At 41.9% G+C, this 14,075-nt stretch overlaps 1 protein-coding gene across 1 annotated transcript in view; it reads right to left on the reverse strand.

Moving 5' to 3' along the window:
• Positions 1-14,075, reverse strand: part of LOC133416767 (kelch-like protein 29) — a 163,645-nt gene that overhangs the window by 94,936 nt on the left and 54,634 nt on the right. Inside the window, exon 3 of the mRNA XM_061703933.1 lies at positions 7,220-7,531. Within this exon, the coding sequence (XP_061559917.1) occupies positions 7,220-7,492 (273 nt within the window). The 5' untranslated portion in view covers positions 7,493-7,531. The remainder of the gene's footprint in view (positions 1-7,219; positions 7,532-14,075) is intronic.

Here is a 14,075-nt window from a genome sequence, read left to right on the forward strand (position 1 = left end):
ATAAACAACCAACAAGCATTTTTGGAGTTTGTTCCCCCACAAAGAAAGGAAAACACAAAAAGTAAAATGGAAAAAAAAAACATTAAAAAAAAATTATAAGAAATAGATTACATTATTATTATTATTTTTTAATATGCAGAAAGGTGACTGCGGGTGCCGTACAGCAAGTATGCAGGGGTTTCACTCTATAGCCATTTGTCTGTATTATACTGCCCCCAAGTGGCCAAGGTGCACACACCAGATGGAGCAGCACAATGTCTATTGAATTGAAGCAAAACATTTGACAAAATGGTTGCATTCTTTTACCTATTTAGTTATGATATTACTATGTGTTTCTATAAAGTACAATATTATATAGTGCAATTTTTCCTCTAGTTGCATTTCGATTCATTTCAATGGGGAAATATGATTTGAGATTTATTTATTTGTGCATATATGTCTTTTAATCATTGATCTTTAATAATTAGATTTGCTGAATTTTTTTTAGGCCCATCATCAGACAATAGGGAGCACTGTTAATATGGGTTAGTTTTTGTGTCCGTCCCCCCCCCCCCCCAATCAAGAAAATGCATAGCTAGGAACCAATCCCGCACGCTGAATGTGACCAGACGTCAATGTTTGAAGAGAGGGCGCTCACAGAGATGACGATCAGAATCGGACAAGCAGGCGACAGGCTGACCAAACACAACAATCAGTTATCGCGACTTTAACGGGGATGCTCTCGGATTAAGGCTCTGATGGAAAAACGTTTTTCCCCATTGTCGTGCTGCTGAATCAGTTAAGCGTGGCGCACAGCAGAATTAAACACTTTGTTGTTTTAGATAAAAGTGGGCCTTTATTCTTCCCTCTGCCACCTTGCTCTTGTTTTTCCTCATTTTGGGGTGCAAATGTGTATTTAAAAAAAAAGTCAAAGGAGGAGCGTGTAAAATGTTCACAGGCACAAGATGAGAGAAATGAATTATTAATTATCTGTGCGCTTCTGAGCTGGCAAATATAAAAGGGTTGTGTTTGTCTTGCAGGTTCTTTTTGTTTTCTTGGGAATGAGAAAAGTAAAATGGGCGTGTGGTCTTCCACTTTGTGTGATGATCGGAATGCACGAAAAAAAAAAAACACTTTCCCTGCGGCGTTGTTTAACAAGTCTGTTTTGCAGGTCACACATTGAGACAAAGGACTTTTTTCTTTTCTTTTGTTTGGCGCAATTTTGATCTTTGATTCTAACTTCAGTATGAAAATTCAATGAAAATCTGGTTTTCATTTAGCCAGTTTTCTTTTCATTAGAAAAAGTGTTTTAGCATTTTTCTAAGCATCTAAATCTAGTACATTTCGTGTAATTTAATGCAGCATCATTATTTTGGTATTTTTTTATTTTTTTATTTATTTTTAAATGTGTTGATTTGTCTGTTCATTAATTTATTTTAATTTGTATTTTACTTTTGTCAAAATAGTTCAGTAAGATTTTGTATGAAATAATTAGTGCAATTGTTTTCAATTTGTATGTATTTATTTGTTGATATTTTCTATTTTAAAATTGACACAGGCATTTTATTCCTAAAAAGTAAATCAATCCAAATGTATAGCACATAAAAGTTGAATAACCCATCCATTTTCTGTACCGCTTATCCTCACTAATTATACCAAAATGAATGTCTAAAAACAAAGCTTAAGACGGACTGTAAATGAAAATATAGTGAACGTCAAAGTTAAACACAACTGAACTGTACTTGGTGATTCTGGCGCATACCACGAGAATTTATTAATTTGTTGACATGTATTTATTTTAATCTTGTCACAGTAATTTCGTAAGACTTTGTATTAAGTACATTTTTGTTCATTTTCCCCCCATCTTTATGTATTTACTTGTCAATCCATTTATTTGTATTTTATTGCAGTCACAATAATTTGCTAAAGATTTTGTGAAATAATAAGTCATTTTTTTCCCCCTCCCTCCCCGCTTTGTTAACAGTTAACTCAGTTTATTCTTAGTTTACTCTGGAACAAAGTTAAGGGGCTAAGCGAGTTTAAAAGCACAACTCAGGACAAAAACAATTAAAAAAAAATGTTTTTAAACATATTGCAAGTTGACGCAATTAGATTTTCTTCCACACACAGATCAATATATAAGATGAAATATATTCTATTACACGCTACACAATACCTGTGGAAGCATTTATGAATCATCATCTAAATGCTAATTATGTGCGCAATTACTTTTGCAAAGTGTTGCTTCTCAACTCGCCAAACTATTAGCTTCAATTTGCCGGCTAATTGCGAAGCGGCGCGTCTCTCCGCTCCCGCGACACGTCGGCTGTTATTTCCCACTAGGACGTAATCGGATGACTGCGACGTGCAGCTGAGGGAGTTTACAATCTGATTGTCGTGTGTGTGTGTGTATACGTGTGTGTGCATGCGTGTGGTCTAAATCTAAGGCCTAGGAGACATTTATAACTTATAAAAAGAACATTTATAAAGCGTATTTGCACACTCCACTCCAGGACCATCACTACAATGATTTCATATTTCCGTGGCTTTAAAGTTGTACGAGCACTGTTTCTGATAGCTGCTTCACATCTGTGTTGCATCAAGTCGACCAACTTTAAGCACAGCCACTCGCTGTGCAGGAGCGAAACACTACATTCCATCGGATTTTTATCCATATTGTGCAACTTACAAATTGGATGTGTAAGAACGGTTTCTGACAGTGGCTTCACATCTGTGCTGCATGGAGTCGGTCAACTTCAGGCACCCGTGTACTGCTAATCACACCACCTGGACTATATCCTTTGATTCCACTACTGGTTTGACCAACGTTGACTTGTATAAGCACTGTTTCGGAAAATTGCTTCACATCTGTGTTGCATGGAGTCCACCTGTGAATGAATATTAGTCATTTGTCGCTGAGGACAAAGAATTTATGACTCCTGCACCATTTGTCTCCAATCCGTCCCTTCAAGTGTTGTAGCAGCGCAACATAGATGCTCATTAGCATTAGCATTAAGCTAGCAGACTGAAAGGCTAGCTCTGTGTTTTTTAAAAATACATAAGGTGTAACTGTCGTTGTTTTCTGTCTAGTTTGACAGTAACCTCCAGCTGAGTGGCAACAAACAGCTTGAAGCCTCTTTTCGGAAGAATATTTACAAATTCCATCGGCCAAAATGCTGCTTGTTGTGAAGTGAGTTGAGTCACCTGCCACCATGCAGCGCCCGCAACTTTTCGTATCTTGAAAAACTCTGGTCACTTGTATCTCAAGGCGCCACTGTACAAACCTTTGGAACAGATGAATTCCCTTCACATTATTTCCTATGGGAGAAATTGTTTTGAAATAAGAACAACCAGGATGTTAGACTACTGTAGGCCATGACATGGCCAGTAAAGCATGGTGTCCATTTCTTTAGTATTTTATTTCTTTACTTTTTTTTTTTTTATGACGACTACTATTTCTGCTGTTACTTTTTACAGGTTGAAAACGTGGCGTGGACCTACAGGGGCTCGTTTGCACCTCGTCACATGTCAGCTCCACAAGCCCCCGGACGGCATCAACAACACCTTAATGAGGGCCCACTAACTTGTACGTGTGTGCGTGTGTGTGCGCGTGTGGTGGAAGGGGTGGGCGGTCATAACTTGTTATTTAAAGCTGGGTGAGAGCTAATTAAAGTATCCTAATAACCAGTATTGTCAAGTTGTTCATAGAGCCCTATCAGGATGCTATAGCGGTTATTGCACTTAATGCTAGCGCGAAGGCATACTTGACGGTGATGTAGACCTCCCCTAGGAACACAGAGACACACACACGCACACACGCACACAAATACTCCACTTCCGAGTGCTGTTGCTTTTTTGCACCCACTTCCAAATATATAGGGCCTCATTTTGTCGGCTTAACGACCTCATTTAAATGAGCTTAATGAAATGCGCTAAAGTACAGACACCGCCCGCACACTGTCACGCACACACGCACACACACACACACACACACACACACACACTACGTCTTCATTATGAGGGCTGTCCGGTCCCCTGTGAAAACAACACAACTTATTTATTGTCTCCTCTCATTTCTTTGAGTTATATTCATGGTGTTGGCCTAACAGGTTGCATCCATATGCTCGCAACGGCTTTTTAAATAGCATTGCGGAGCCAAAGAGCAGAACGGTGTTAGCTCCGTGCAATACAGATGTCAAGCCATCGCGAGAAACGGTGCTTTGTTCAACTGATACATTGGTGGAATGTGGCTAAAAGATGACATGATAAGATGGAACGCAGTCCAATAGTAGTGGGCCGTAAATAGCGGTCAGAATTTGGTCCGATACATGCAACACAGATGTGAAGCAGTTGTCAGTAACTCAATATTAGTTCAGTGCAGCCAGGAGAGCAAAACCTTAAAGCAGCAAAAACACAATGGCTTTATTGAAACAATGTGTAAATGTGGATAAAAATCATATCCCATACAACACAGATGTGAAGCAGCTGTCAAAAACGGTGTTCATACCAATAAAGTTGCGGCTAAAAATCAGATAAATATAGTCCAGTGGTCCTGGGCTGGAATAGGAGTACACCGATACCCAAATTTGATCAACTTCATGCAACACAGATGTGAAGCAGTTGTCAGAGACAATGCTTATACAACTAAAGCTGTGGAAATGTTCAGTGTCATCAATTAAAAGGGCCTAAAAGGGCGCGACGAGAAATTAATAAAGATGATCAAATTCAGTGTATTGCGGAAGTTTCTGGGGTAAAAACTGGGAATTTTTGGACCAAATTTGGACATGTGACGGGAAATCAATATTCTCCAGCCGGGATTGCAACCTGACAACTCAATAAGGTTTGGGAAAACGGCGGCTGTTCTTTCTTACTCCACCGTAACTCCTTGAACATCCCGCCTTCCCTCCGGGGACTTAGCAGCTCAAGGCGCCTCGTGTGTTTCACATGACAAGCCCCTGCCGACAAAGACAGCAGGAATTCCCGGCGTGCCGCGCGGAACTCGCCGCAGCGCTCTGACAAGACGACGACCGGTTCGTTCGGATAAAATGAATTCAAAGGTTTTTTTCTAAATACATTATACATGTTTGAAGATAATTGCCAAAAACATGCAAAGACTGAGAACAATGTAGTACTGAATTGGGGCTTAAACCTATTCTTTTCTTTTTAGAAAGTGTAACAGGAATTGGGAAAGCATATCGCAAGCCATGACATCCGCGAGCCAAAAGCTGAGCTGCACTGTATTTACTTACCCCCTCACTCCAAAACTGTTATATTTGCAGAGCTTTTAAAGATTTTAAAGATTACACTGCAGCAGTTGAAAATGATGAGGACGCATCTTGTTAAACTTTTACGATATTTGTGTGAAAGTAATACTGCCATGAACGCTCACGAGTAGTGTTTTTATGTTGTATGGGTTCTTTAGGAGGGTAGCATGATATTGATTTATTTTAATGAATGCAAGGACAGCACGCAAAGCCGTTGACAAATAATTAACGGAGCGACTTGGGATGGTGGAGGGCGGGGGGAGACATCGCTGCGAATTAACTACAGGCTGCTGTTCCGTGCGGTTAACTTTACATCGGTAACGGACAATAACGCCAGATGGTGCGCTTGTTGCACACACACACACACACACGCAGGTGAAAATAAAAGCCAACTTGTCCCATGTCGCACCAATCCACGCTGTGATTGGTTGTGAAGATTATGGAGCATCGCCTTTACATGTGTCAGAAGCTCCCAAAAGGAATTCCCGACCCGCCAGCAGCTTTTATCCGATTTGACCGAATAGCAGAGGGCACGTGCGGGGAACTGAGATGGAAAGCCAACCACCGCAGGTGTTGGCCGGCTCTCGGGACGCCCGTGTCGTAATTAAAGCGGGCACGAGCGCTTTGCCTTTTCAACACGGTTACTCTCCGTTGCCCATTTAGTAAAAAGCTGTTGAAAAGCTCTACGCAGGAAGAGGAGGAGGGAGAAAGTTCTGGTAAAAACAAAGCGGCATCCTGGGAGGAGCGCTGCGGTAACGCGCTCACACCCCCCTCATCCCAAATATAATAAGTGCCTTTATAGGAATGGCACCTCCCGGTAATTGGGCTTGAATGATGACATCGGCCGTGCCGGGAGTTGGCGAGACCTGGCGGGGAAGTGCGTAACGATTGGGCAAGCGCCAACGCAGATTTACAGTTTGCAACCTATGCGTTCACTCTCTGCGCTTAAATTACAACGGTCGTGTTTACTTCCCGGGAGAGTGGATCGATGCCTTTGTTTTTAACCAAATGAGCTAACTTGGATAAACCGGCAAATGTCCTGTTATATTACAAAAGTAGCTGATGCATCGTATGAACCGGCCTCCCACTCCTCAACCGTGGCTGGCAGAGAGTAAACGGCGATTAATTTGCAAAAGGGTGAGTTTCCACCAAATTATGACGACTACATCGACTAATTCTATTTATGTAGTACGGCAAACTAGTGGTTAGCTGGTCGCCCTTAGTTCTGAGGTTCTGGATGCAAATTTTGCATGTTGTCCTTTTGCTTTCGTGGGTTTTCTCTGGGTACTCTGGCTTGCTCCCAAATTCCCCCAAAAAACATGGATGTTAGCTTCATTGAAGACTTTAAATTGTCCAGAGTTGTGAGTGTGAATGCTTGTTTGCTTATTGTCAGTCCAGCGTCTCGCCCAAAGTTGGCTGCCATCGGCTCCTACGAGCATAAGCTCGATAGAAAACGGATGAACGGAATTTTTTGATGGCGTTCTTGTATTGGATATTGGATGTAGATAGTTTATGTTGATAATGAGGCTGCTGGCGGCATACAATAATAACGGAAATGTACATGAGTCACTTCCGGGCTCGCTGAGAACAACGACGACAACATACTGTACGGCCACAAAGTCGTAAACATCTCCAATCATTCAAAGCATTCTGGCTTTCCTTTCTCGTTTGTTGGATTTCACAGAAAAGTCAGACCGTCACTGCCTGAAGGTCATTTGCATAATCAAAGAGGGGAAAAACAAAATCCTGGGACGACAAGCCTCGCGCTTGGCAGACAGAAAAAATGAGGATGGAAGGGGAAAATGGTTTGGCAAGAACCGAGGCGTTGACGGGAGCGGTTCGGATGGCGAGCTCCGAGACAGGCGTAGGCCAACCATGACGACGCGCGAGCAGCGAAACATTTCCAGAGAAAAGGAGACAGGAAGTTAACCGCAGCAGGAAACTTGACAGAGTGGGCGTGTCGGGGGCTCTCCTACCTTGGCCGACGTCGGCGCGACCGATCCCGCCGCCGCGATGCCTCGTTTGACCGCCGCCTCGCCGCTCGATGTTGTCACGACGACGGTGGCCGGCGTGGGAAGCAATGACGGGATGACGGGGAGGGGAAGGAGCCCCGGGCGGTTGTTGCCGTTGACGACGGCGGAGGCACAGCTATGATTGGCTCCCCCATTGTGGAGGCCCGACAAGCGGATGTCGCGCCGCTCCCAGGTTGCCCGGTAGTCCCGTTCGAAGCGGTGGTGGTGGCGTGACATCACTTCCTCGTCCTCTCAGAGGGAATAACAAGGGCAGGCCTGCGGGACAAGCACAGTGAAAAGGTACAGGTCAGATTTAGGGATCAAAAAGGTTTACCCATAAACCACCAGACAGTCATTATTGTTACTGCACCACCTCTGAGAGTAGTTGTTGAAGACAAAGACAATGAGACTTAGTCATGGCTACGGTGGTACGAAACATCTTGCAAGGCAAATATTTATTTGAAACCTTTTTTCCCCCCTTACATTTTTGTAATATTGCGGTCCAATATTTGGGGATTTTCCAGCTACTAATTTTGGATTTTTGATCGAATGTTTACATTTTTTTTGCTGCCTATTCTTTTATTATTTTCTGATTCATGTGTATTTTCCTCTGAATATTTTAGCATATTTTTGTATAATAGTTCTGTCATTTCCAGCTAATATTTTAGTATTTTTTGTTATGTATTTTCTAATAATTTTGTACTTGTCCTCCTGATATTTAAAAAAATATATATATTAGCGGAATACTTGTGTACTTTATGACCATATTTTGTCTAATATTTTGGGATGTTTTAAGTACTATTTCTGTGATTTTGTTAAATGATTTGTCTCTCTCATAAAATAATAAAAATCTCGTATTTCTGTCTAATATTTGTGTATGATTTTTCCAATACTTTTTTGTGATGATTTTCCAACACTTATTTATAATATAGTTTGTATTTCCGTTGTATATTTTCTATAGTTTTTCTGTAAAAATACAAAAATATTATAAACCATATTTCTGTATCTTTCATCTAATATTTTTTTTATTTTTTGCAATATTTTGTGTATTTTTTCATCTCTTGTTTATGATGAATATTTTTGTATTGTTTTCAATATATTTGTATTCTTTTGGAAAAATATATATTTTCAAATATTTTCTCTCTTTTAATTTGTATCCAATATATTCTGGATTTTTCTATAATTCTATAATCTATACAAATACAAAGATATGATGAACTGATTTTATTTATTTTTTTAACCATATTTTCATATTTTCCATCGAGTATTTATGTATGTATTATTTGTGTATTCATTTCAAAGTGTTTTATATGTTTATCTATATTATTATACATATTTATATATATTTTTTCAATGTCTTCAAATATTCGAGTATTTTTCGGCATCAAATTGTTTTGTAATTTGTATACAATATTTTATATTTGGAGCATTATTGCTTTGGCTGTCGGTAGACTGTGTGGGTGTAGCTAATGTTTTGACTTCAGCCACTCACTCCCATGAGCAAAATCCCTGACATATGCCTTTGAAAAATATTGATAATACTGATCACTACAATCATGAAAGCTGTTTCCCAAACACTGAAAAGCGTTGTTAGCAGGAGGCTTAGCTGCTAAAAAAGCATCAGGATGTCACTCTCGAATGCTTTTTTTCCCCTCCTCTTCACTCCCCGGCCGCCTGCCTGCCCGCCGCAGCCCCCCCACTTTAATAACCTTGAATTTTCCGAGCGGCTACAGTTGTATTACCTCTAAAAATATGTGAAGCGTAGAGAGGAACACGGCGCCCGTCCGGCGGAACAATACCGGGGGTTTGGGCCAGCTAACACTTTCCCTTATCTCCACAGCTCCACACCTCAGCTGGGAAAAAAAGAGGGCAACCGGGTAATTCTTCCGCAAAATAGGTAGCGAACAAATATGAAAAGAAAAATACATATATGTAAAGATTATCTCCTCAAGAGTCAGAACTGCTGCTGGAGCACATTTGCATGCAGGATTTTACACCTTTTATGCATTTTTTGTTTTTTTTGCAAGAGAAGTGGGGAACACGCTATTCTGCAGCCATTGTGCACCTGAGTCCAGGCGTCTTTGTTGTTTTTAACTGTGACAAATGTTTACTGTTATTGTGTATACTTTCAGGAGGATTTTTCGATTTCTTGAAAGGAGAACGATGAAAGGGAAGCTAAGCTCGGTAAGAGAAAGAAAGTCGTACAACTCGCAACGATCATCCACTACTCTGCCTTCCGAACTTAAAAGGACTATGATGTAGAAATGCAGAAAAATGCCAAGAAGCAAGGCAGACTGGACTAATAAGTGGCATAGCTCATCAAAATATAAGCAAAAACAAATTGCCGGAAAAGACCGTTTTGAACTCATTCACTCCCGCGGACGTATATTTGTCAACTTAAATGCAACCATTTAATGCCAACGACACATATTCGTCAAGTATGTTTTTCAGTGGGTAGGCATGGACGAACGAGGGTCTGGAGCAGCTTGTCTGTGAAATTCAGATTTGTAGATGAGGATTTGTAGATGAGGAACAGATCCCTGTAGATGGCGGCGTTGCATCGCCTCGGATTTTAGATCGGCACAGTTTTTGAGTAGAAGACAAAGATTAGGCGGTGAATCTCGGCTTGTCACGTCAATTATGAGGGACAGAATCGCCAACAAGTTGGAAGTCAGAGAGGTTGAAGCAACTCAGACTCAAACAGAGTATGTACCTGTATGGTATAGACAGAGTATGTGTCACGGTAGGTCGTAAAACGTGTGTGTCGAGATTGTAAAAAAAGATGTAGCCCATTGATGTTCAACTCCAGACATGCGGTGAGTCAGCATTGCTCACGGGGCATTTCATAGTCCTATATCTGTAAATAAATTATTATATTGCTGTCAAAAGCCCTTTGGTCTGATTTTTTGAGGTGTCATAAAATCCCAAAATAAATTAGCATCAAAGTCACTGTTCTGCTTCACCTTTCTTTTCACAAAAAGCTTGTTTTGGTGAAACTCTTTTCTGTTATAAGAAGAGAATCTAATCTTTCTTTTGGTAGGTTGGGTGCTTAAGTTGCGACAGCTCACAATATTCTGTGGGTCTTGAAAGATGAGCTAAAACGCTCTAAAACGGCTGGCAACATGGGCAACTCTGCTTTGAAAGCGGCTGGCAGCGAATGAGTGAATACGGAGCAGTACACTTGTTTGTGACAAGACACCAAAAGCGCAAACATAACCATGTTTATGTTTGCGGGGGGACCACACGTCAGCGGACTGGAACGCTAATTTCTTCCACTGTGCGGGAGCACTTGTTTACAATATGCGGTAAGACGACAATATGGACCATAATCATGGTCCATATTGCATCGCATGACAGGGAACCCATTTTACAAAGTTACACACGCAACATCGTGGATTAACCTCTCACTATTCGCGGACGCGCGCGCTTCTCACGGCGCAAGTGGCAGCTGCGCGACAGGTGTCAACTACACAAAATCCCGCTACGTTTGCGATTGTGAGGCAAGCAGATGGATTTGTGCTTCCTAATTAGGGAGCCTTAAATTCGCTGCATAACTACGAGGCGGCTTTTAAAAGGTCTGGGTGCGTATGTAGTGTGTGTGTGTATATATATATATATACACCAACTGGAGGCTCAGAGCGGGGCCTAGTGAGGAGGAGGATGAGGAGGGGAACCAGACGGCCGGCACACCTGTGCGCTCTGCCAGAATGCATCAAAACTTAAATTCATCACAGCGCCCCGGGGATGCGGTGCCAATCGGCATTGGGCCATTTTGCGTCACATCCAATGGACTACAAAAAGAAGGAAAATGGTGACAGGGCTCCGAAGCGAGGGATGACAACATCACGCAAAAGCCATTTTAGTCGCAGATGTATTGATGCGCTAACTTCACCAGCCTGGGGAACTTCACACCATTTACTTGCTAGCAGTCTCGGTGGAGTTCAAGAGTTCCAATGAATCGCAACATGCGTCGTCGTGTGTGTCCTTTTACTTTCTTGGGCACCCACGGCCACCAGTGGCAACCTAATTGCGTATAAATGAAATGCGGCTCCAGGTGAAACGGTAAAACATTTGCGTCCCCAGGTGGCGTTTTCCGAGAACGGTAAAACGTTTGGCCGACGATGCTTCAAATCGACTTCAACTTTGAATGACTTGGCCAACTCATCTCGGCAGCAAACTTGTCGGGTCGAAATAAATTGCAGCTTCAGTGTACTTTCGATCAACTTCAGCTTTCTATTCCTTGGCCAACCCATTGAGGCAGCAAAACTTTGGTTAGCAATCATGTTCAAAAGGGCTCAGCAATTAATGGTGGTTTGTGAATAGAAGATGTAATTATTGCCTGCCAGACGACGAGCTCGCCGGCGCGTTTGGATGCGCAAACATTGACGGCAGGTGATTAGCAGAATTTTTTTTTCAATTTAATAAATAAATCCTTCCTTTTGAGGACGGCATCTGCCTGGCGACGCGTCGGGCGTGTGCCACGCTGAAACCACGCGGGAATACGAGTGAGTGAACAAGGACGGAACGCGACAGATGGATGTTACAAGCCAGAAAATGGCGTTCAACAGCAGAAAAAGTCAATGTGTGTGTGTGTGTGAGCTCGAGATGATGGCGGCATATGCGTGTGTGTATGTGTGTGTGTGTGTGTGTGTGTGTGCGCATGCGTGAAAAGTGCAATGTTTGCTTTTTGCCGTCACATTCTGAATCCGCCTGCTAGCAATACTCCCAAAGAGGACGGGCTCCATTTCCAATTTATGGTCGTATTTACTTCTATTGATCTGGTGGCAGCCCTGCTTCACACACACACACACACATACACACACACAACACACACACAAACGCACGCACGCGCCCGCACACACTCGCTGCACTAATGATCAATTCATCCGTGGGGCGACCACGCGTGCTACAAATGAGCCTTGTCGAAAGTGGATCTGCTGTAATTTCTACAAGAACAAGATATTGGTGTAAATGAGCAGCCCCTGTGAGACGCGCACACGCACACACGTACACGAACAAAGCAGCGAATGTGCTGACAGTTCTTACAACACAATGTTCATCCTGACATTTAAATAGGGCACCAGCGCAGAAGGAAACGTCAAAAGCGACACACACACTCCCAGACACACGTACACACAATAGCAATAAAAGGGCAAACATGCCCTGCAACAGAAACCATTTTAGATGTTCCTCTTCTGATTGGCTTTGTTGACTGAGAAATGGGATTTTCCCGATGCAGGAGGAAAGCGAATTGGTGTTCCGGGAGAAGGACACGAATTTGGAAACAGAAGATGGGAGGCTAGGCCAGGAACTGGAACAGTCTCCGTCAGCCAGAAATTCAACTTTCGTTTGGTAAAATGAGGAAATGTACGACGATTATTTCAACGGACTGACTGAGCAAGCGCAGCAACGAGAATTCACGAAAAGACCCGAAAAGTTCAGAGAGAAGGTTGCAAGTTTGGAAGCATATTATGGGAAGCAAATGCCGGAACAGGAACAATCTAGGTTCCGAGAATAATTTTAACATCCAGATTTATGATTGTCTTTGGTGACCAAGCAGCGTGAGAATGAGACTTCCCGACTTTCACCGACAGAGATTGATTTTCCCGGAAAAGTATACGACTTTAAAAGTGCAAGTCGGAGAGCAGGAACAGGAACAGGCTACGTTAGCCAAAATGTCAATTTTTAAAAAACATCTCTGAACAGTGATGTACTATATTTGTCAATGCTACTCATACTGTTATTCTGCGCTAGTCATATACAAGGGGAACAACATCTACCGTACATACATCATGAAAAATTAAGTGAATAAAACTGTTTTATTCGTATTACGCCGCTTGAGGTGAAATTCTTGGACGGGCTGAATACAGAAGAGAACGAAAGCATTTGCTATTGTTTTAATGAATCTAAATGTATCAGTCCAGTAAAAAGAATCATTGCTGTATTCTGTATATTAACATATTCAAGAGGCCTATGATTTTCTACATTTTTGACAATGGTAAGCAACCCAAAAATTCCACTTTTCCGATGTTCTTGACGCATTGCCTTTATATATTAAATTAAAATCAGCACAATTCATAGATTAATGGTGAATTACCCAACCAGAATTTGACCTGTCATCATCAGTCATACTTGAATCTGGAAGTGTTTTTCAAATTTTACAACTTTGCTGCGAATCATTGCCTTTCTGAGGAAACAAGGACCCCATAGAAATTGTAATTTTTGATCAAAACATACATTTTCCAAGATTTTTGGCATGTGGTTTACTGAAACAAAGTTACAGCAATCAGCTTTTGATTAGTTATTTAGCTACACAGTTTTGTACGCAATATAGTGCAAAATTATTTCCACATCTAGCTGTTATATGTAGAGTGATGCTGTTCGGTCGTGGATTTGGCTGACAAAGATAAGTACGGGCGGAAGCTCTGCGTGGTCTCGCGAGGCCATCTTTTGGGGGATAAGCAAGCGGAGGAGAACGCCGCTTACCTGCCTTGCCGTTCTTGGGAGTGATTCTTCGCATTAGCCGCCGCAATTAATCCCAGCGCTTTGAAGAGAATTAGTACTTCTACTACAATTGCTACACCTCATTAGCGCTCCAGAAAGAAGGAGGTAGTCAGTAGTGGGCCCTGTAATAAATATAGGACATCTAGAAAAAGAAAAGAAGAAGAAAAAAAAAAAAGCCCCCAAGCCAAGCTGCTGTTTTGCAGCCCAAATAGCTTCTGCTTGGGTGATTAATAGCGGCACAGAGGATTGCTCGGCTTAAATAGCTCCAGTTTAACGGGACAAGTGGGAGGCGTTTGACTCACAAACACATGCGAAA

The sequence above is a fragment of the Phycodurus eques genome, chromosome 18 (genome assembly GCF_024500275.1).
Source record: "Phycodurus eques isolate BA_2022a chromosome 18, UOR_Pequ_1.1, whole genome shotgun sequence".
NCBI classification, from domain to species: domain Eukaryota; kingdom Metazoa; phylum Chordata; class Actinopteri; order Syngnathiformes; family Syngnathidae; genus Phycodurus; species Phycodurus eques.